The sequence below is a fragment of the Ruditapes philippinarum genome, unplaced genomic scaffold (genome assembly GCF_026571515.1).
Source record: "Ruditapes philippinarum isolate M1 unplaced genomic scaffold, ASM2657151v2 ctg1882_1_1_1_1, whole genome shotgun sequence".
Classification (NCBI taxonomy): Eukaryota; Metazoa; Mollusca; class Bivalvia; order Venerida; family Veneridae; genus Ruditapes; species Ruditapes philippinarum.
The window spans coordinates 72662-96798 of NW_026865725.1; the positions used below are offsets into that span (position 1 = coordinate 72662).

A 24137-nucleotide genomic window follows, 5' to 3' on the forward strand; every position below is an offset into this window, starting at 1 on the left:
TCTCGTTTAGTGCAAACGCATTCTTTTCCTAAGGAACCATCCGCAGTTTTCATAGAATGGCGCTACCGTGTCACATTGAAGGTTCCATGATAACCACCGTATGAACACATCTGCGGATGTTTTAAACTTCAAAATTTTACCATTTCATGTTAAATGGTAAATTCTGCTTAAGCCGGTGCTAGGGGGCGTGAACGGTAGTTTGCACGTGACAGTACCGTCCATGAACAGGCATAATCAAACCGAGACTGCAACATTTTCAATTTGCCGATTTGGAATTTCTTTACGGATTCCTGATCTCTATTTTATCGCCACGTCAGCGTTGTTTGTGTCATATGGAGGCCATAAAATGTCGCCCCGAAAATTCAATCAGAGATGTTATATTTCCGATCCTTAAAGATCGTTCGTTACGACATTATTGTTGTGTTTATGGTACTTTTAGTTTTTACTTTTGACGTTTTTCTAGCTGGATGGTTCCAATATTCCTACTTGAATAATGTGGAATCACCCTAAGGATATGCTGCCTGATTTTTAAATGTGTCTTTTGACGTCTTATCTGTAATATGCAGGTTAAATAACATCTGATCCCTCTCAAAAGTCCATTTTATTTAGTTTTCATTTTACGGGCATTCTTTTACTTGGGGACCATCATGAAATGGCGCTACCGTTTCACATTAAATGTTCCATGATAATTGCCGTATGAACACATCTGCAGATGTTTCAAAATTCCAAATTTTACAATTTCATTTTAAATGGTGAATACTAATTAAGCCGGTGCTAGGGGTCATGGAAGGAAGTTTGCACTAGACAATACCGTCTATAAACAGGCTCAATCATACAGAGCTTGCAACATTTTCAATTTTGCTGTCTTGAACCTTCTTTACGGATTCCTGTTTGCGTTCATTGAACGCCGCCTTTCCTTTGACCTTGTTTATCATATTTCATATTCTCTATTTTTGCAATCGTCGTTAACAATACCTTAAAGGTGACCAAAACAAATACAATGTTGCTCCTTTAATAACATCAAGACGTGATTCCATTGAAATCATAAGGCTCATGTTTGCAAAGTGTTATACGCATGCTGAGATATAACTCACCAAACCCGCCAACAAACTCATTCAATTTGATTACTTAGCCTTTCAGCGGTGAAGAAAATAAGACTGTTGCAGCCACCTTTTAAATTTTTAATTTATCCTCACTCCATGTGCATTTCGTACCATAGTGTGACTTTGCGATTTTTCCCCACCTAATTCAACAAATACACGTAGTGGCGCGGGATATTTAAATTCTATTGTCACTTCAGAATGTCATGTAATTGATCTTTTCTTGGGAGAACATCATTTACACCACATGCTCGTCAACTTGCCTTGTAAATGTACTTATCTTCTTATGTAACGTTTTATCAGCCTGTTCCACCTTAAATATCAGATTCGGAAATATTTCATTTCAAATTTTGTATTTTATTAGTCGACAGTGACTTCATTGACGGTATTGCAAATATGTCATTTGAATCAGTGACCTGACGTAAAAGTAGCAGATTTAGCATAGTTGTTTTTCATGAACGAGTACAACATATATACAATACTGTACCTTCAACAAACAACTGTTGTCAGTGTTATAATGAACAAGGACTACATTGTCGCAAAATAAGCCCGTCAAAAAAAGCTTTTGACAGAGAAGTGGGCATTATAGATATGCATGTAGAAGATTTTTCTGGGCAATATCTGGAAAATATCTGGATATTTTATCTTCTCTAGTGGTGACCGTGACCTTGCTAATATTTACCTAAATTACATGTGTTACACTTGCAGTCATGGTAGTTATCATTTGTGTTACAATCCATTAAATAATAAAAGACTAAATGGCCCCTGTACAGAAACTTTGACCCCTCTATGTGACTTTGACTTAAGTTGCAGGGACCTCGATTGTTTACGCAATAAGCCTTACAATGGTGAACATTTGTGCAAAGTTACATTCAAATCCCCCGACGAATGTAGAAGTTCGGCTCTTTACAAGCATTTTTCAATGTCCTCTTAGTGTGACTCTTACCTTTAACTTAGAGACCTGGTTCATGAAGTTGAATCATATGAAGTTTCATTAGAATCCCAACATGCGTGGAGGAAATATGCGCTGAACAAAATTGCTATATTTTACCATCTTAAGTGACCTTGACCTTGCATATATTAACCTAAATTACATACCAGCAGGTATGATAATGACCATTTGTGTTTCAATCCCTTAATAAAAGAATACTAAATGGTCCGAATACATTTTCATATTTTTATTTGTACTTTGACCCCTATGTGTGACATTGACCTTGGCTGCATGGACCTAAATTTAGCACGCGACACTTCGCCTTACAATGGTGAACATTTGTGATAAGTTATATTGAAAACCCTCTATGCATATAGAAGCGATTATCAATGACTTCTAAGTGTGACCTTGACCTTTGACGTGGAGACCTAGATCATGCGCATGAAAAGAGATAGTGAAATTCGTCACCCAGTTGGTCTGACTCACATAAAGTACATATACGTAAGTTTCTCTCTATATTTAGGAATCTAGGTTTCTGAATTGGCATTTTATGATTCATAAATCTAAATTGTAACAAAACGGAAGACAGTTGCAAAGGAAGTATGATAAATAATCTTCGAAAACAAACTCTGATATATATAAACGGTAGTTTAAACATTTGCATAAAGATTGGACATCACTGTTCCAACTTTGGATGAAACAAGACTTTTGAAATTAAGCGACTAGGTACAGATTTACTTAACCAATAATTTGATAAACAAGGTTGTCCAAAGTATCCTTAACAAAAGAAAACCACGGCAATTCAGTTCTATTTCTTCAGAGTATTGAGTCTTCGGGCCATATACGTTCTTCAGTCTGACCAACCAGTCCGTAACCTTGCATATGTTTTATTTGTTAAATCAAATACCCATTGTGGCTAAGCAGTTGCTTTTAAGGATTGATGCATCAAAATGATAGCCACCGTTTATCAAGAGACGTCTAAATTGGTTCAAATTACTAGAGTCTAAACATATCTTGGCACTAGAGGTGCGGTAGTTTTGACCCCTGGTGTTGATTTCCAAGGTTAGCGAAAAGAATCCTTCCTGTTTCGGCGCCATGAGACCTAAATTGTGTTGGTGCACCGTAAAAGCAAACAACCAACCAAACAAACAAGCAAACAAGGTTTACGTAGACAGTTATGTTATGTTACAATCATACAAGTTGTCTGATCTAGCAGATTTTACCGATATATACTTTATTGAAGAAGAATTCCGACAGTTGCATAATGGCGTAGATATACCATGTTATAATCGTTAGAACAATTTATTGTTGAAAGTATCTTACTTTGATCTTTATTTATACCACATAGAAGTAAATGAGAATTATATGAGGCGACCAGGTGTGTAATTGATTTAAAGTGTTGCAAACAGTTTTCACATACAATCAATTTCTAGACGATTAAAAATTCTAGTACACTTTGTAAAACGTGCTGCACATATATGTCTAGAATTTACTAGTTTCAAACCAATGTCTATGAAATGAATTGAGGAAACAAAGTATCAAATTATCAGCACGAAATGGATTTAAATTATTGTTATAATTGAGGGTTTAAGTGATTTTTTTAAATAAATTGTACCATTATTTAAAAACGAATTGTTTTTCACGCTCCACTGTATTGCGCCTAAATATGAATACATGTATACATACAAATATTATTAGTAAATATTTTTATTTATTTATTTTTGTGCATATAAGTGTGTATTATGTGTCATCTTTTTCACAATACCTGCATGTTTGAAGGGTTTCAAAACTTTCAACTTATCTATGATATGATAGTGGATGAGAAATAACATTGTTTGACATCTTGATTTACAACTTTACACTATCTTGTACCACTGACATAGAAGGAACAGACATAGAAAGATCTGTTAAAAGGGATATCTCATCACCCCCACACCGTCTTCATCGTGAATCATAATCATGTTGGTTTAAATCAGAGGCAATCGATGTCGTGGGCTATTTTCTTGAACTTGCCACAACGGATTGTTTCACGAGTAATGACAATCAGTTCACGAATATCATTAAGATTGTTTTAATTATTGAGGTCTTTTAGAAGCAAAAGAAACAAATCATCCGATTCGATTTCAGTGAGTCTATTAAAGTGAGGAAATGATAGAGTAAATCATGATCACCTATCACGCTCCCTATCACCGGCTAGTCATTTTATGCTCCTATTTCGTTGATGTCGGTAAGTATTTTTATTTTTGAAGTTAAATCGCCTCATTAATAAATTTTACTTTGTAAATAGTTTAGTGATTCTAGAAAAATGAATACAAAACCCATTGAAATGTGCAGTCATCGTACATATTTCAGTAAATGCAGGTCGTTTTCGTTTATAATCGACATTCTTCTCAATTTGTCTGATCATTTTATGTTATTATTGCAATCAGAAAACATTACCAGGCATGCTTACATGTATGCGTAACACATCAATTCGTCCTTTATCAAAAGGAAAGCGTTTCTTATATTAACATACGGAAATGTCCGAAGTTTTACGAGAATAAAAAGTCAGCATACGGATTGCTAGAAGCAAGAATATGTGTTCGTCTCTATAAAAGAAGTTTATTTTTCAAGTTCATGTTTTGTTAAACTGTGAACATGAGTAATAAGTAATTGCTTGTATGTTCTTTCTGGCTAATTTGTTATTCACCAACAATGTTAACAGATTGGTTAAAGGAAAATTATGTTGCAAAGCTACAGTCTTATAAACATTAATTTAGAATAAATGAAATATATACACGATTCTAACAACCTAATAGTGCTTGTTCATGAATGTTCATTTATATTTTCACTGTTGTTTTTATGTCAGTATTAATGGAGACTGAAATCAGACAAGTAACTAGATGTAGGTCGCTTATCAGATTAACAGGTAGCATTTAACCGCGGGAAACTGGCTTTAAGTGACAAGATAATGATGATGTATGGATGGTTCTATGTGTCAGTAGAACATGGGCGTGTTCCAGGCGGAAAGTACTTTGTTATAAAGCAGCATGATGTAAGTAGCTAAAAAAAGCTAGTACGTTAAATTTGAACGCCTTTAACGTTAATTTCAGTTATAAAAATAACTATATCATTTATGATTGTTTTTATAGTAAAAATGCGTATACATAGTAATATAATTATGCATGTAACAGCATTTCATACATTCTAAATGCGTTTCGAAGAAAGTTGGGTTTAATATATCTTTATATGTTGTATTCATGTACATGGCAAATATATCTGCCGCTTTTTATTGTACAGATCCTCTTATAAGGTTAAAAAGAAAACTTCACATGTATAAAGAAATGATTATCAATAAAAATAGTTTTAATTGCAATAGTTTTTTTGAAGTTGGTCAACATTGATTTTGATTTCAAGCTTTCAATAAACTAACAATACTTTAAATTAGCTAAATTAAGGGCTTGATTTTTGGTAGGCATACTAAGCTGGAAAGGTTACACATAACAATGACAATATCGTGACTTTAAACCTACAATTCCGATGAATCTTTATGAACAACCTTAAAATGATAAAAAAGATAAAAATCTAAAGATAGAACGAAACGAAGGAGAAGAAAAGAAATATGTTTGTGGTGTAAAACGTGGCTTTATTTTTTTCTTTCCTTAGTGAAATAATGCTCTGAGTTGAGTAGCAGAGCAAAATCAAGTTGAAGTACACAAAAACGTTATAAAGATTTTAAAATTCAATTAATGACTTTACTTCAAAACATCAAAGGTATCAGCCACCAGGTAGGTATACATAAAACACTGGCAATACTTTCAGACGTAGACTTGCTAATTCAATTATGTCTGACGATTCCCAGGCTATAAAAGCAAAATGAAAATGACATTTGTTTTATTAAGCACCGGAAGAGAAAAAAACCAACTACTTATTGCTGGGATGGAATGATGTTGCTGTTAATATCATACGTTAAACTGCATTTGTGGCGGGCCGCACGATTTTTGACTGTTCTTATTAGTTTGTTTACCTTCGTATTTTCTTTTTTTTCTTTTTATTTGCTTTTATTTGCTAGACAGGTATCCGACAATTTTCAATTTCTAATGTCTGTAGAGTTTTTCTTGTAAACAAGGATCGCATGGTAGATTTCAGTTTTATCGAGGGACTGTTTCAAAAACATGAAAGCCCGAAGCATATTGGAATTATTTTTTCGTCCTATTGAATTGCTCGCTTACCAGTGTCGGTTTCATACAAGATATCGACTTTGTGAACCTACTAGGGCTCGATCGCAAGTCAGTGATCAATATGTCGGAAGTCGAAATTAACAGCTGGGTTATTCCTTCATTTTATTCTTCATAAAAAACAATTACCTTTTTTATGTGAAATTCTTTCCTTTTTTGAGCTTATCCCTGTTGATGGTTCAATGATTTTTTAAAACCAACAGGTATGAATAATTATTATGATGCTCGACGTTCAACATATAGTAGAGTCATGGCATTAGAAGCACCATTTAGCTGCTGTTTGTTTAATTTCCTGTTATTTTTGAGAATCTTTTATAATTGATAACATATGTTTTATATATCAGGCAGATACACAATACATTAACAGAGATTAAACAATCATTTCATCTGATCTTACTTATTTATTTATCAGAAACGATGGTTTGCTCGGAAATCTTACGTTTCCAAAAAGGTCTTCAAAAACTGTGTTGTAATTAGAATGATAAAACTTATTTTGAAATAAAAAACGTTTTTGAATTTGATTTTTTAGCGTCAAGTCTATGAAATAGATAATTAAAAAAATATTACAAAAACAAAATAAAATTAGTAAAAAGAATAAGTAAATGAATGAACAGAATAAAACAAATAAGACTTCATAAGAGATATGCACTCATTTTCAATATAGGGGAACGTCTTCATTGTATTTGACTTAATATGAATAAAAATATAAATAGATATATATTCAATTGTAAAAGATGAGAGACAGAGCCGCCTTTCAGTCATTGATTAATATCTTACATCATAATATCAATCAATATTATAATGATATTTCTAATCATCACATTCTGGATAACTGGCTGTTTGAAAGTTAGAAAGTATTAAACCGTCGGTGAAAAATGTCAGTATCATATTTTTCTTACATATATATTGTCGACTGTCAATATAAACTGTAACGTCAGAGATCTTTACACAAAGGATATATTGTTTTAGAGTTTGGTTAAAAGTCACCTGATTTCGCCCACTTGTACTATTGCTTTTCTTTTGTTAATTTGTAAAATTTAGTAAAATAAAAGCATTACATAGACCACACCCTTTACATTGTTATAAAATGGAGCATTGTTCTCCTTTTAATTAACGTTATTAACTGTTTTGTGTTTAACTTGATACTTCTCTATTTATAGTGCAATTTTGTCGTACTAAATCATCACTTTTTGTATTGTAACTGCATGTTGCTAAAAAGCTTTTTTCGATGCACATACCGCATTAATAACTTTTCTATCTTGAGAAAATATTAGAAAAGATAGTTTAACGTCTCAATTCCGACTAAAAGGACGCAAAGAAAAAAAGGAATTGATAAAAGATTGAACTTGATTTTCTGTCAGAATGTTAGCCACTTTCATGGTATTTCTGCCATCGACGGCAGCATTTATAATATGTATCTGCCTACAACGGCAGCATTTTTTCTTCGACCGGATAAGATTGAGCGTCTGTAAAACTTTCAAGAAAAGACTCACGGGGTAAATATTTGGCTTGCGTTACCCCAATGGATGAACGTCTATGTTGATAACAGGAAATCCTGCCATTTACTTCAAACTTGAGATATTTTGAACAGAAAACAGACATTTTCAGGGATTTTTCCGAGGCTGTCACTTTTAACCTGCTCAAAATAGTCTTAAAACAGAAAAAAAACCAGTCCAAAATTACCTTACAGTATCTCCATTCAATGGACAATAGTTTTATAGCAATGAAATGGGCCGTATTTGTGTAATATAATTAAACCAACCAAATTTATAACATACCTGTATCGATCGGTATTTTTCAGATATCTGCCATCACTGCCGTGATTTGCCATCACTGCCGCCGGTAATACGGTGTTTTAATATACATGTACATGTATTATTCAGATTATTTATACTGTTTAAACTTGAAATTACCAGGTTTTGTCATATATGTATGGGAACCTAGGCACGTTATTCAGAATAAACATTTTGTAGACATAACATAACACGTTTTTTATTAACAATAATCATTACATACAATTTTCAAAATAGGCGCACACTGATTCAAAATAATGAAACAATATGAGTTTCTTTTCGCGTTGGAAGTTGTAACAATAATTTGCGAAAAGCGACAATGAAGAAGCGTGTGCTTAAAACATAAACTTAAGAATTAAGAGCTACGTATTTCTATTTAAAATGTGATTTTAAAAGCATAGTAAATGAATTTCTATGTATTTGCCAGTAGTTTTGTATCTGGGATTTTCAAATTCTTGTATACACTTCCAATATTAGAATAATTGTATATATATGTATATAAATTCTTTCACAGGAATGGCAATAAAAGAACGACATTGTCATGAAATCCTATGATGTAATTTCCTCCACTGACGAGCTCAATCCAGTATCTGTTATTGTGGTGTTTGTAGTTTAAAGGAAATAATTTAATTGATAACATGTCTTTGTAACTAGATAAGTAAAGTTTATCAGGTCTCTCTGGAATGCGTCTTGTTTTTACCTGAAACACGAGAATATTAAGATATAACACGAAATCAAAATTGTCGGAAACAAACGGTCACATGACTCCGAAATATTAAAAAACAAAATCAACAATAGGATGGAAATTCGGATTTCAAAATACCCGGTACATGCTGACACTTTAAGAAGTTAAAAACCGGCTAACAAATATATTAAAGTCAACAAGGAAACGAATCGATTGAAAATTGTAATGTTTCAGTAGTTTCATAATTACTTTGCATGATATCTGCATTTATACATTGTTCAAAATACGGATTACGGTGATAGTGTTAGAAAATGTTTAGAATCTCTCTTGTGGATATGAAGTTGAAAGTTTGAAGTTAGTTGCCCCTGAATATGCAGACTTGGTCGACCTTTACTCGACTTTCGTTTCCACATGTAACATGTAATGGTGAACGTGAGATTGTTCCATTGCAATTAAAAGTGATACACATTTAAATTTATTGTAAAAAGTAGTAATTTATAGTACCTTTTCTTTGGCGTTTTTCTTTTCTATTTCTTGTATTACTTTTATTGTTTTTATATTTTTTCTTTATTTTAGATGTTCTACCTCTTTCTCTACATGAAAGATGTCCATTTTTACAGCGACTGCAAAAAGTAAACAAGTATATTTGGTTGCATAAAAATCTTTTAAATAAATGGCAATGCTATGCATTTTTTAAACGTCTTTTTATATTTGAAATGATCTTAAATTGACAAAAGTTCTTTCCTGTTCGTGGCTATTTAAGCTGTCAGTTAATGAATTGCTGACAAGAACAAAAAGTCATAACGTCAATTTGCATAAGTTTCCACATACAATGTACAATGTTCTAAATTGTCTGAAGTTATTATATGTTACCTATTTTTGTTGAATAGTTTTCAATCTCTACAAGTATGAACCAAATGACCAGTACAAAAGTATTGCGACACTTAGCATTCATTTTCAGAGTTTTCACTCACGGACATTTCTACTGCTATCGATAAGCTTTTTTTTAACTTTTAACATTTCTATAGTAAGCAAAACGATGTTTTTGACTTACCAAAATTTATCTTTCAGTTGTATTTTTGCACCATGTAATAATATAACATCGTCAACTGCACACGTCTTTCTCTTTTTCAATGATGATGTAATTACAAGATTATCTTCTCCAGGGGAATCTTCAAAAAACCATAAAAAATAATTATACATCATTCCTCGAAACTAAAAAAAAATTGAAAGGTGATAACAAAGGAACATATCTCTATTGGGGTTTTATGTTTGCGATTTTCAAATCTAAAGTTATGGAAAAAAAAGCAGAATTTCGTTCTTCAAAACTAACTATTGGATGCAAAATTACATAACTCATCAAACAATAGTATAGTTTGATATATATGATGGTAACTGACAGTTAAAAAGTAGTAATCAACTTCTGAATTAAGATGACACACAGTTTGATAATTGTAGCCCGGTTCAATTAAATAACTTGCTTGCTATAAAATTGCATTGGTCTACAATGCGCATCTTTTCCGGAAAATTAAATAGTCAAACTAAGATTTGCTGGCAATATATCCAGACATCAGCTTCATGCCACGTGGATATTATTACTTTTAAAATTCTTGATGTATAACTCCGAGGGCTAACACAAATTAAAATCTCCTTTATATAAAACAGATATTGTCTTACATTTTTCTTCGTTATGTTTTACGCAATATCCGCTGTTTGGTATTCCATCCTTTATATTTCCAGGATCAGTCACGTGACAGAAATATCCCTGGGGGCATAATAGAGGGTCCTCGTCAGATTCAATGGGACTGGTGCTGCATGTTTCAACTGCAAATAATTATGTTTGGATAGGACCATTATAAACTAAATAAAGATAACAACGCGTGTTTACTTTTTGAGATAAATTAATATTATTAATAATGTTATGAAACAATAAAATCGTTTGTTTTGTTAAAGAAAGGGAAAAGATATTGACTTGCAATAAAAAGTGCAAGAAACACCAATACCAGCACCGACTTAAGCAGTTTTCAATCTTTAACTTCGATACTAATGGAGTTTATGTTACAGAAACGTCATAAAATGGAATAGGATCATGGTTTATATTTCACTTTTATTCAGTTATGTACGGGGGGATAACTAAACAAGATATGCGTATTTAAAAAAAAGATCAAATCATTTATCTGACAAATGCAATTATATCTTAAAATATCAAACTGACAATATTGACAAAACTAAAATAACAGTACCATTACCTTCATTGGAGGAATCGTCATTAATTGGTCTGTTGATCAACCAGGATATTCCTTAAAATAATGTACAATAAATAAAATGCTTGAATTCAATCAATCAATCAATAAATCAATCAGTCGTCATAACATATGCTAAAATTTATTTATCTGTGACCAAATGAATTGTAAACTATAAGAAATGATTAAATTGGTACTTAGCGCTGTATATCATGTTACACAAAAACTTATGTAAAAAATTACACATTAAAATGATCAAAACTGAAATAAAATATAAAAGAAGTCGTCATTTAAGAAAATAATTAAAGTACAGATTTAGATTACTAGTGCCTTACCAGATCTTGATCTTCTTGGTTCCTTCCGCCAGTCGACAACTAACAAAGAAAACAACACTTACTAACATTTGATAAATAAGTTCAATACCAACTGAGATTCTTAATTTATATTAAAACAGATTTATGATTTATTATCTTTAAAAAACACTGAAACCAAAGTAAAGCGATTGGCCATTTTAACTACTTGACCATTTTAACTGTGGTTAAAATATTTCATCATTTTACAAAAAGATATTTTAATGACCTAATGCGTTTCCATTTTGTTTCTTAAAGGAAAAGAAATCTTGCTAAAATTGAGTCTTCTTGGAAAAGAAAGAATTCATTTTGTAATAATCTGACGATGCAAAATTTTTACTCATAATTGACAATTTTGAGAAGGAATCAAATAATAAGGAATTACGAGCGGCTGGTTGAACTTCACGAAGGCACGTAAAAGAGCATCCGGTAAAACAACAACTGTATCCATCCGAACAATCGGTATCTCTTTGACACGAATTATGTGCGCATGCGTCATTTGATACAACATCCGGAACCGGCGGACACACATCTTCCGACGCCATATTTGGAGCAGCAGGAGCATCTGATTGGTAATCGTCATAAAATATCTGAAAATATATAGAGACAATTATAAGAAATATCTATCAAAATGAACATGATAACTCGTGATTATCTGGTATATGCCTATTTCCAGTTTTGTTTTTTATTCTTTATATTTCTTTCATTTTGGCGTAGTATCTATTTTTGAACTAACATAGTTTCACTTTGTAGGCTTGGATCATATTTCTTATATTAATTTCTTCGCATGACTACGACCTACGATATTCGCAAGTAAAACTGTATCAAAAAGGTTCTTGATTATGAATATGCTTTAAATTTTACAAAAATATACCATAAATTGAATAATAGTACATGCAGTACAATTAAAGATGTAAATGTAAACTGAATATTGTAAATATGTAATGAAAATAAACAGATGTTTAAAAAACCCATGAAACTGACAATGTAAAATGCATATTGCACTTTTAACTTTCTTTGATAAAAAAGTTAAAATATGTCATTGTATTTGGTGACTGGAAATAAGGGGCCTAATAGTTGCCGTAGGATAATGTTTATAATGATGAAGATATTCTATAATTATTTAGAAGTATCATGTTTGAAACAAATTCCACTCAGGCACTATCTTTAAATATTTTGATCGTTGCATCACATTCCAATTCGAGCTAATTATTGATATGTGACCAAATTATTTCAACTTATTTATCCCCTTTAATCCACTACAGTGTATTCTCTTATCTTATAGAAAATCATTTAAAGAATATTTAAACATGCGTATATTATACCTGAACTTGCGTGTCACATTTTAATACCGGTCAAATAAAGAATAGAGTAGAATTTATTGTAACTTATTATTGACACCATTACATGAAATAATATCGCTTGTATAAGAAATGCATCTTTCACCAGATAGTTTCAACCGATATTACTTTGTATTATCTGTATTATAACCTTATTAAATAAGCAAGAAATTTGAACAGTATTCCCTGTTATTACGAACTATGGACAACAAGATAATTCTGTCCTCCAGACTCTCCTAAATTGGTATTATCGCATTTATTTATCCGCATTTTCTTCGTCTTAATGTGACATTAAACATGTATGTTTTAGGACAATTGGTTTATTTGTATTATTTTAGTGATATGGGCCACAAAATGTGCATTATTGATAGATAAAGACATTTTTATAGATATCAACTATAATGTTTACCTATTATAGTAAGTGTACTGAAGAAAGTATAAATTTCAAACCAATGTTCAATAAAATATGCAAATGAATCAGAAACACTATTTTTTATATTTTAAACAAATTATACAGTTTTAATACTGTAACAAACGAAAGAGAGAGAGAGAGATTTTTTTTTCAAAGTAGAATGATAAAATAATCCATCTTTATTTTAATATTCCCTACAATAAACTGTTGATTAGATTTCAGACACAACTATGCACGGGGATGTAAATATGCAGATTCCTGTCAGAATCAGCAATTTAAGAGACGTAAAGGCTGTTACAAGATAAAACACTTGTTTTCTAACACCTGTTAGACTTTTCATGAAGCAAGATATTCGTTACGTCTCGATCTTTTTCTATTAAATTGGCTAGTTTGGATGAAATTAATCAGACTAACATATTTTTTTTTATTTTCTGGCAATTCAAAAATTATCTTTAAAACAGAAAAGGACACTTCTATTATAAATTCTGAAATTCTGAAATTTATTCGAATTTCTTTATCATTTGATTAGATAAATGTCACTGTTATTATATTCCATGTCCAGTGTTAACTAAGGGACGTTTTTATTAACGCTTTAAACTTGTATAAATTTAGCAACATCCCCCAGAAAAGATAAAAATACCATTGACCAAGAATAATCAATTTATTGTGCAAAATGACCCAAAACTTAAATGCGTTTCAACACTTTTCGTTAAAATCGAGCTAAAAATCGCGCAAAAAACAACGATATTCAATTCAGTTAGGAAAGAAAACGATTAGTCTGGTTCGAATATTTTTTCACTTAAAGCGCTTCACTTGATCTATTCCATTTTAGGCCTTTAAGCTCAGTAGGGCTCCTTTTATACCTTCTGCAAAACAAACTCACAATATTCATTTATACCTTATTTTCATCTTCATATTGAAAATATTACTTTATTTCTCGTTCAAAGTTATAAAGTTACTTCCAAAAATACTTCAAATATTCCGATTAAAATCTTTTAATGTAGGTGAAAATAACTTTTAAAAATCTGCAAACATAGTAGAGGAAAACGGAAAACATAACGAACACACAAAATGACAGATTGAAAATGTTGCAGGCTCGGTTTGATTGAGGCTATACATGGACGGTACTGTCAAGTGGAAGCAAAATTTATCATTTAAACATGTAAAATGAAAACATAATATTCTTGACATTGCTTGCATTTGTCTATTTTTTTGAAAAATAACATTCACATTCAGAATATCAATGCATATTTTATTTATAAATTTCAAGCAAATCACTTACAAATTTTATAAATCAACAACGGAAGGACCTTCTTTGAGCATTATAGTCGACCATTGTATTAGACATGACAAAATCAAATGCACATCATTTTAACATTAAAGTGAGCTGCACAAGAAAATCTCGCAGAAAAACAAAATGTCTATAAAGACTCTTAATCTATATAGTAACGGTTATCTAAGATTTTAGATGGTTTTACACTCAAATTGTTAAAATCTAGATTTGAAGTTAAAGAGAAATGTCGCTTTAATCTTGTATATAAATTGTAGAGAAGGCGCAGACGGTTTGTTCTAGTTGGCAATCATTCCATCAGACAATTGTCAATAAACATTTTATGTTCGCACATCTGTCTTCAACGTTTGACATTGCGTATGATTTACTATAACACATAGTTTTGTCTGGCAATGAGGAAACGCAGTTTAGCGGATATACAGGAGATTTTTTTTTCATAGTAGAACTATCTTTCATCGCTTTGTCTCGTTTTGTGTTACGTTTTCATTGTTTTCTTCTTCATTCATTTGTTCTATCTAAAAGTTTGAGTTGTTTTTACAAAAAAAGTTTTTATCTGTGCATGAAAATATATTGCTTTTAAACCTAACGCAATAAGAAAATGGAAAATGTATTATACCATTTTTAACTGAAAACGCAAAAAGCAAACAAAAAAAAGTTAAATATATGTACATGAATTAAACATGATAATATCATATCAAAAGTCGTGGCCATTTTTGACGAACTAAATGAATACTTTATGGCTGCAATGAAGATTTGTGTTTTTAAATTAATAGAATTTACACAATTTACGTAACAGAATTATTTGATAAAGGATCAATTCTTTAAGGTATGGTGCCTTGAAAAACAATTTTCAATAGCCGTGCAAGAATTGTCAAAGTAACATATATAGATGAATAGTTGTAAAAATAATAGACTGGTGTAGTTCGATTTCATACTTATATCCTCGTTTCGTTTATCTTTAGAATGGACCAGTCTTATGCTGACTCAAAAATAAATGTCAATTGTAAATTGAAAGGATTTCGCTTAAAAAATTATAGCAAGAACGTGTACGTATTGATTTTTAAAAAAAGATATATAACTGCAATTTAATAATTTACTTTGGACATTTTTATTCAGTTACATTTTAATAATAAACATTTAACTATTGTAGCGTTAATGTATCTTTTTGCAATATTGCTGATAAAAGAAAATAAGCGGTAATATTTTTTATATAATAAAATCAATGACTATATAAGGACCTCGATTATTATTAGACGTTCTTTTATATTTCTCTTAATAATATCCATATCAAAATTCATATTATTCTTACCGCATCTACGAGCCATTTTTCAGGAACATTTTCATTTGTATTCCCCCCTGAATCACTTTTATTTTCTTCATTTAATCTTGACTTTTTTCTAACTCCATTCCCCTTCTTTCCTTTAAGTATAGCTTTCAAATCAGGGTCAGGTAAAATTTGTGCACCAAACAATGTCCCAGTCGTCTGAAGGACTAAAATCAACGTTAAAATCATATTTTAATTTTATCATAAACTTTTTATCACAATAACCTTTTTCCTTTATTTATTTTCGAATTTAATAAATTGCTGAATCTTTCATATTTAAAGATTATCAGCTAGTAAGAAAAATAGCATTATATTCGTCAAATTTCAAAATTGCGTTCAAACACTTCGATCAATATAGATGATTTAAATATAAATATTTATCAATAAATCCCGTTAGCCCTCTCAAACATCTCACGTATTCCTTTAAAACAAAACACTGATTGAAACATACGTGTCTATAATCCATGCCGGTATCTTCACATACCTACATTGGCAGGTATTCGTCTCTCAAACTTCACCTATCAACTGATGGAGAAATTTTCCTGATACTGTGGTAATTTAAGCTAAATTAGTCGCATTAACCCGCTACAGTCTACCTCTTATCCTAAATACACGACGTTGATAGTCTGATAAATCACCCTTGATTTAAACACTGTTAAACTAATTTGCTACCTGAGTCCTTTTATCTAATAGTATGATAGAATTAACAAATAAAAGATATCGTAATTCCACAATAAACAAAACCTCCTTTTTTCCTTTTTAGACGAATTTCGGGACAAAATCCGATGATTATTCCTAATTAATTATAATTCTGGCAGAAAAAGCGAGACATTTTCTTTTGTATCGTTTAAAACAGTAAAAAACACAATAAATCAATATGGACAAAAACGCCTATGCGTGCACAAATGCGTGCGATTATCAATTAAACAACTGAAAAGTGCAGTTATGTGTTACAAAGAAACATTATTTTCGTTTCGCTACAACAAAGTTTACATAACAGTATAGTTATTCAAACTTTCAATTTATAATTTGTTCAGGTTTGTGCGTCGGTTACTTATTCATACATGCAATTGCGTGATTAATTCATCAACTATGAATAAAATTAATAATGATTACATCAAAACTCACCAGATGCATGACAAACACGCTAAACTTGGGTTTCTAAGTTTTCAAGGGTCATTGCTCGAGCAAATATGGGGCATTGGGCAAGTATAAAAATAATTTTATGTCTTCAATATTCAAGTGGTTGATATAATTTAAAAAGTAAAACAAAATGATTTTAGTATGATCATATTCATAGTTATTATAGAGATATATTAAACATAAGTAAAACTTTAAATTACTTTCTAACTTTTCAATTAGATTCAACATAACATAGTAAACAGAATTATTGTTGTAATTAAGAGCTAAATGTCATAAAAAATCCTACATCATTTTAGAGAAATAAAATTTCTAAATTGATGCGTTATCCGTATAGTTACCAGGATTTTACACTTAATTTAGCAAACACAGAATGTATTATTTAGTTAAATTGATTACAAAACAATCCTTCTGTATTGAAACAAAACATTTTTAAAAAAGTAAAATTTTATATCAAATGAACATTGTGAATTGCCAATTTTTAGAAAATAGGGTATCGGTTAATGTGTATAACAGTTGAAATCTAACCTGGAAATATTAAAGGGAAGATTTTAAGTTGGAAAATAACAAATTCAGGTCATTCAAAATCATTTAATACTTCAAACTTGTATGAAAAAATATACATTTGTGGATATTTTTCAATTCTTTATGTTAATCATTTGATGAAATAAAAATACAAACGTATATATTAATTGATGTTTATCATACATAGAACTATATGAACAATAATTATGGAAATTAAACTCAAAGCAAAATTTGAGTTATAACATCATTATGCTTTGAAGCTGCATACGTGTCTTTCTTTACTATTTACAAATATCCATAGATTGTTACTTTGAAACAGAAATCATAGTATTTCCTGTTTGAATACGTAAACTGTTTCCATAAGTAAGTACATATGTTGTAACCTCTAGCCTCTTTCTGGCAAAATGGTCTATCCATGCAAACAGTGCAAACCATGATTATATAATCGACCGGAACATCCGTTCACTGTCTGCACTGTTCGCTTTTCCGTCAGTATATATTTGGAAGAAAAAAAAATTCCAATAAAGATCATTGGTTCTGTCCAGATTTGAAGATAAACATGTACATTTAAGTTAAGGTTTTACATTGGTTAATATATTTACTAGTATATTAACATAATGAATTTTCATGTTCTTACCAGTTGTGTTATATACAATTAGGTCCATAAACATTTTATTTCCAGTAAGCAATATTTGGACTAGACGATTACACGTAAACATCCTTAATCATTTAGTAATTGACCCTGTCAATACAGCATGTTTATTTTGGATGCCCTGCAGTAACATACCAACATGTCTTGATTGTAAAAATAACAAGAAGCGCGTCTTTACTGCTCAATATATTTTTCTGGGGATGAATGTATACCGCTCTAACTCTTCGTCATTTCATGTTTTTAATTTTCTCTTATCGTTATTATTTTCCATTATATAAAGTCTGTAATTTGTAAAATGATAAAACGAAAATGAGTGTGTTCTTCTATCGTTTTATGTTTCTGTGTTAACCTTTCTATGTTTTTGTGTCCTCATTCCATTTTAAATTTTAATCAGGAGGAGATACATTACATTTCTTTCATTCTTACAAATGTGTTTCTGAATTAGACAAAGAATCATAACATGTCTTACTAATATTTAAATATTTCATCTTGTCACCGATTCTATCCGGGAATAAGGTATAATTTCTCCGTGACAATTGGTCACGGACATTGAGTCTTATGGTTATTTCCCCCCACCGCAGAATCAGAAATCATGCGGGACTAGTAACATGTAATCGGCGTTTCAACAAACCAGTTAGCCATTTATTTATCCATTTTCATTTAATCATGTATGTATCGTTTCATTCATTTTTTTTAATTTCATAAAATCATTTTTCTCTGATATTTAAGAATTTCATTTTCGACTTTTAAGTTTAATACCTCAGTTGTGACGCATATTTGTTGCCTCTTGCAAAAGAAACAGTAACCATATGCAATACGGATATAAATTTTCTTTGTCTCAAAAATAAACAGTTTCCATTTCAGCAAATTAACAACGTGGTGTAAAAACAGGTGTTTATAAAACAATAAAACAGATACATTAGTTGTTTTCAGTTCAACAAGTTCTGATTATTTACGTCTATTTAACTGGAGTGCAGGTATTAGTTACCTGCACTCCAGAGTATGCTCAATGATTGGTTCATTTTGTCTGGGGTTTACATAATTATTGTGACGACAGAGAAAGGAATAGCGATAGAAATATCATTTTCAGATGCTGGTTCATTGGTTTCTTTTTTCTGGGGTTTCATATTATGACATAAGGAAACGTGTTTTAATTTTTGAATATGATACAAAAGAGAAAGAACATCAAAACAATCGGCAAGCTGATTTATACTCGGGGGCTACGCCTACTCGTACAAAACAGATTGCCTCGTGTGTAGATGCTCTTTATATTATATATTACTACTTTTGTTGTATTTTAGTATATTACATACAAAACACATATGATACCTGTAACAATATTTTAATTAAGTATATCCATGTTTCGAAATATGTTTCATCTTGTGAACACTAAAAGTTCATGTTTGTGAGATTAGCTACTTACACAGTACAGTGCAGTGCGGTGCGATGTACAGTGCTGTGCTGTACTTTACTGTACTATACTGTGTGTTACTGTATTGTATTGAAGTATACCTTTTGGTGCTCACTCGGTGAAGTTTATTTCGATCTTATACTGAACTAAACAAATATCCTCTATATATAAGCTTTTTCTAAAATAACTTGGCGCAACTCTATAACAGTGTTAATTACTTGTATTGTAAATGTATTAAGTGCCGGTGTTTTTATTGTTATTATTTCTGTCGGTGGAACCATTTCATATCTATTGCTATTGCATATTTGTACACTTTCTACAGTTAATTAGATTCTCTATAATTATTAACATGCATAACTATTCTACCGTTTCAAAATAAATCGTCTAATGATGTCGGGCTATACCGTATTGACACCGAAGTCGTTCTCGGCTTCTTTCGACATGAATCTTATACCTATTTGTGGTATATTGTGTCACAGAAGAGGGCGATTTCAACGTTGACTACCCTGCTTAAGAAACAAAACCTACCCAGCAACTAGCATAATATATACTTATTCGTTTCTGATATACTTACAGCTACACATTGTTATAGACAAACTGTTTAGAATACAAAAGTAAGTCTAGAACGCATCTATATCCAACGTAAAAACGACTAAAATGCATTTTTTGCAATAAACAGACAAACATTTTGAAAACAACTGACCAAGTCTCCTCGATGCGATTTATGTTTTCAAGGAGTTATGAAATAACACAATTTTTATACCGCCACATATTACGGAAATGAAATCCGTCGAGTAATTAATCATCTATCTGCAATATGACAGTATGAGAATCTAGAACATTCGTATAGATATATATTTATAGGATACCATAAATCTCATAATCTATTTTCAGGAGTGTTATGAGACAGAAATGCTAATAAAGTTGTCATTTGAAGCTTCATAACAGAGACAACTCATATTTCACACCTGTCCTTGAATAACTTATGTTAAGACTCTGAAAAGAAGAGCAATGTAAACAAAGTTGATAAGTAATGATTGCAAATACGAATTGGCTGACGTTACTGGTTATAGATACATTAGGACTAAAATTAACTGTCATGAATGTTGTTAAGATGTTTACTTATCTTAGTTATTTAAAAAAATATCAGCGTCCACACAAACTGCAGCATGATACACAAAGACAAAATACCCAATAAACCTAAAAACGGCCGACTTCTTGAGAAATAATTTTAATGCGACTTTTATAATCGAATTATTGATCTCAGTTGGAGTCATTGGTTACCGTAAAAAATTAAAATTGTTTATCACATGCTTTTAGAGGTTTGAGTACTACAATGGTTTGAACATATGTCAGATTATTAAGAAAAAATGTTGTATTGTTCCTATTTGTATGTTTCGAGCTCACTTAAGTTTGTACACAAATAATTGTTTGTTTGTTATTGTTTGATTGGATTTTACGTCGCACCCACACAGTATAGGTAATATAGCGACGTTCCATTTTTTCTGGTGGAGGAAGACCTCGGGTGCCCTTCCGCGCATAATTTCAGGCACGAACGGGCACCTGAGTAGAACCACCGACGTTCCGTAAGCTAGCTGAATAGCTTTCTCACATGAAAGAATCCAAAGTCCCTGTCGGGATTCGAACCCACAGCGGTGAGGGGAAAGTGGTTTGAAGTCAACAACCTACATACAAAGAGTCAATTAATAACTACACATCTGTCTTCAGGTTTCACTTCATTTTAACTTCACAATGTAATAAAAATGTCAAATTATTCATTATGCTTGAACCTTTGACTCTGGTAATGTAAATATCGAGATAATTAGCAATTTATGACACACATGGTCAGTTAACATTCCATATGATCTTTTTTTTCTAAACCCTAATGTAAATTCTCTGACCTTATCGTTCTTATTTTAAGAATTTGAACTTATAATGTCTTATTGAAGTAAATGTTTTATTCCATATCTTTTGCCAAAATATGGTTAGGTTTTGTCAAGTACGAGTTGGAACTTCGGCAAATGATAAGAATAACACTTGGCTACATTGCTATTCAACAAAAACAATGCATTATTTATTGGTTTGTAAAATCTTTAGAAAGACATTAGCGGAATGTAATGCTTTTAAAGAAAAATAACCTCTTAAATATTTTTGTTATAACAGACTGAAAAGTAAAAATATATGTCCCCATATTTGAACAGTCTTTGTTAAAAAACACATTTCTTTTATGTATATCATTTATTCATTGGATGTTCTAATATATGCTGAACAGATAACTTATTTTGTGTTAATTATTACTTTCTTGTTATATATTTTTGATATTATAAACTTCTCCAACAATTTATGCAATATCTTTTCTTCTTCTTTTTAAAGATTAAGAGCAGAAAATAAAAATTTAGATACTATCTTATCCTGTGCTAAGCAACAACAGTCATATAAGTTTTTAAATAAAGTTTAAGGTAAATTTACATCTTCAATGTATTTGAAAAATATATTATTTTTAAATTAATAATTTCATGAAAATCAAGCTGCGATCCTTCAGATTATTAAGAAAGCAATGCCGTCATTACAACTTTTTTATGATGGTCCCTCTGTTTGTTTTTGTTAGCTTTTAATGTTTTATGCCAAATTATCTGCCTAGCAAACAAATGCCAATTGCCAATCAAGCTAACACAAATCTTATAGAATATTTTTTTTTTAAATAGTTTTGTAACCACATGTGTTCTTGTACTAATTGGATCGTTGAATTTGTATACCTATATCGTCTCTACAGGCTCCCTGTCATCTGATAAAATGCTATTGTACTTTCTACAATGTTATTAATGTTGATAAAATTTTGTTTTATAAATCGACATATTAACTCAAATTATTTTCCTTGTGTCAACAGAAATAAAAAATGTTTGAATAAAACAGACAAGGCTTTCATACAAATTGTGCTCATGCGATCATTCATGTCTAGTCAAAAGTTTGGTTATAATATATCCAAAGCGTTTCTAATAATGACTCGCTGAGAATAACAACATAAATATGTGTGTCTAAAAGACATACCAAAGCGTAGAACAAAATAAAGTCAGGTCTATGTATCTCTTATACATGTATAAATAATGTCGTGCTTGTTGTATTTAAATCAATTATTTATTTATCAAGGGTGATATGTGTTAATATAAATATTATAAATAAATTAATATTAGCCAATTTTTTCTGCAGAACTTGATATATACAATTGTGGTGCAGATGTTAACATCTGGAGGTAAGTCGCATAATTAGAAGTGTGCAAACGCATCAAGCGAATACCCAGTCGGTAATCCAGTGCACTTGTAATTTTATTTCACTTTCTTGTTATCAAACGATTTCATTCTGCTTTTTCCACACAAAAAAGAAAAAAAAATCCACAATGATACTTTACCAAATTCTAAATTCGGATACAATTATAAAACCAAATGCTAATGTTTTGTGATAACACTTATTCATCAGTAAAATACATTAACAGGCTTTTTGCGCTGCAAGATACATAATGTGAAGACGATTCGGATGATAACATACCGTTATCCTATTTACCTGAATTTTATTTTGTGTTAGTGGTAGAAACACTTACTTGTAATGTAAGGCTGTAAATTATGATGTTAACAATGTTGTTATCATCAGCTTTATATATGTAGATTTGACTGATAAGATAAAAGTAAATTTGTTATATAACTATTCCTTTGTTATATAATTATTCCTTTGAACAAGATCAGATAATAGATAGAAAATATATACTGTAACCAAACTTAGTCTCTTCTCCTTAGGTAGCATTGGAGAGGTAAGTCTGGCTAACAAAGTCCTGCATGAAAGTAACATTCAGCAGGCCCGAAAAAAACACATACGAATACAGTTTCTACTTCTACTTATTTATTTTTCATTTATTTATTTATTCGCAAACACACAAACATATTAAAAGTTATTACACTCAAACTTGACATTATTCAAATATTTACATTAAAACAATATTTCTGATGAATTATACTGAAGTACTCAAATAATTTCTTTTCCATATTTCTATATTTCTCCCTAATCTCCATCCTAATCTAATCTCAAACTCATCTCCCAATCAAAATCTATCTAATCCAAAACTCAATCTAATCTCCAAATCTATCTCAAAATTCTATCCCCATCTCTCCCTTTCTGAGAATAAACCTACTATTTATACTAAAACATAACCCGAAAAGTTCAGGTATACCTGAAGAAATGATTAGTATACTGAAATTGACTAATGTTAAATTATGTTAAATGATATTGCATAAGTAACCCGACAGAAAGTGGGTATGACCTGAAAATGTCATATATTCATTTAGAGTACCTGAAAAGATCAGGTTACCTGGAACTGTAATAAATTGGTATAACAGATTAACATGTATTAGATAATTGACCTGACCAGCTCAGGTATTGTGCTTATCAGAATGATTTATGGTAACCTGAAAATGCAATTAACATCTACAACAAATTAGTAGCACTTGTATTCATTACTGATAAAATGAAGACTCTGTTTTTAATCCAAAGTAAAATTACTCTCCATAATTTATAAACTAAAAAACTGTCACAATACTCATCAGTGACATAATTGTTTTGTTAATATACTAAAACTCATTTTAATGAAGCCTTAAAAAAATGCAAACCATTGCAAAAGCATAACCCTAAAAAAGACCAACGTCAATATTCAAATGTTATGTGACCTTAATATACC

General features: G+C 30.8%; 1 protein-coding gene across 2 annotated transcripts; it reads right to left on the reverse strand.

The window, feature by feature from the left end:
• Positions 1 to 8262: 8262 nt before the first annotated feature.
• On the reverse strand, positions 8263 to 16220 carry LOC132730115 (WAP four-disulfide core domain protein 1-like). Of its 2 annotated transcripts, none has more exons than XM_060715971.1 (8): positions 16138 to 16220; positions 11705 to 11909; positions 11305 to 11343; positions 10976 to 11026; positions 10404 to 10550; positions 9781 to 9898; positions 9231 to 9349; positions 8263 to 8741 (listed from the first exon to the last, which is right to left on the reverse strand). In XM_060715971.1, exons 1-8 carry the CDS (start codon positions 16150 to 16152, stop codon positions 8710 to 8712), a joined length of 726 nt encoding a protein of 241 aa, XP_060571954.1. In that variant the 5' UTR covers positions 16153 to 16220; the 3' UTR covers positions 8263 to 8709. The 2 variants fall into 2 exon arrangements, with proteins under 2 accessions (XP_060571954.1, XP_060571953.1); XM_060715970.1 differs by lacking the exon at positions 16138 to 16220 and adding an exon at positions 15672 to 15880.
• Positions 16221 to 24137: the final 7917 nt, after the last annotated feature.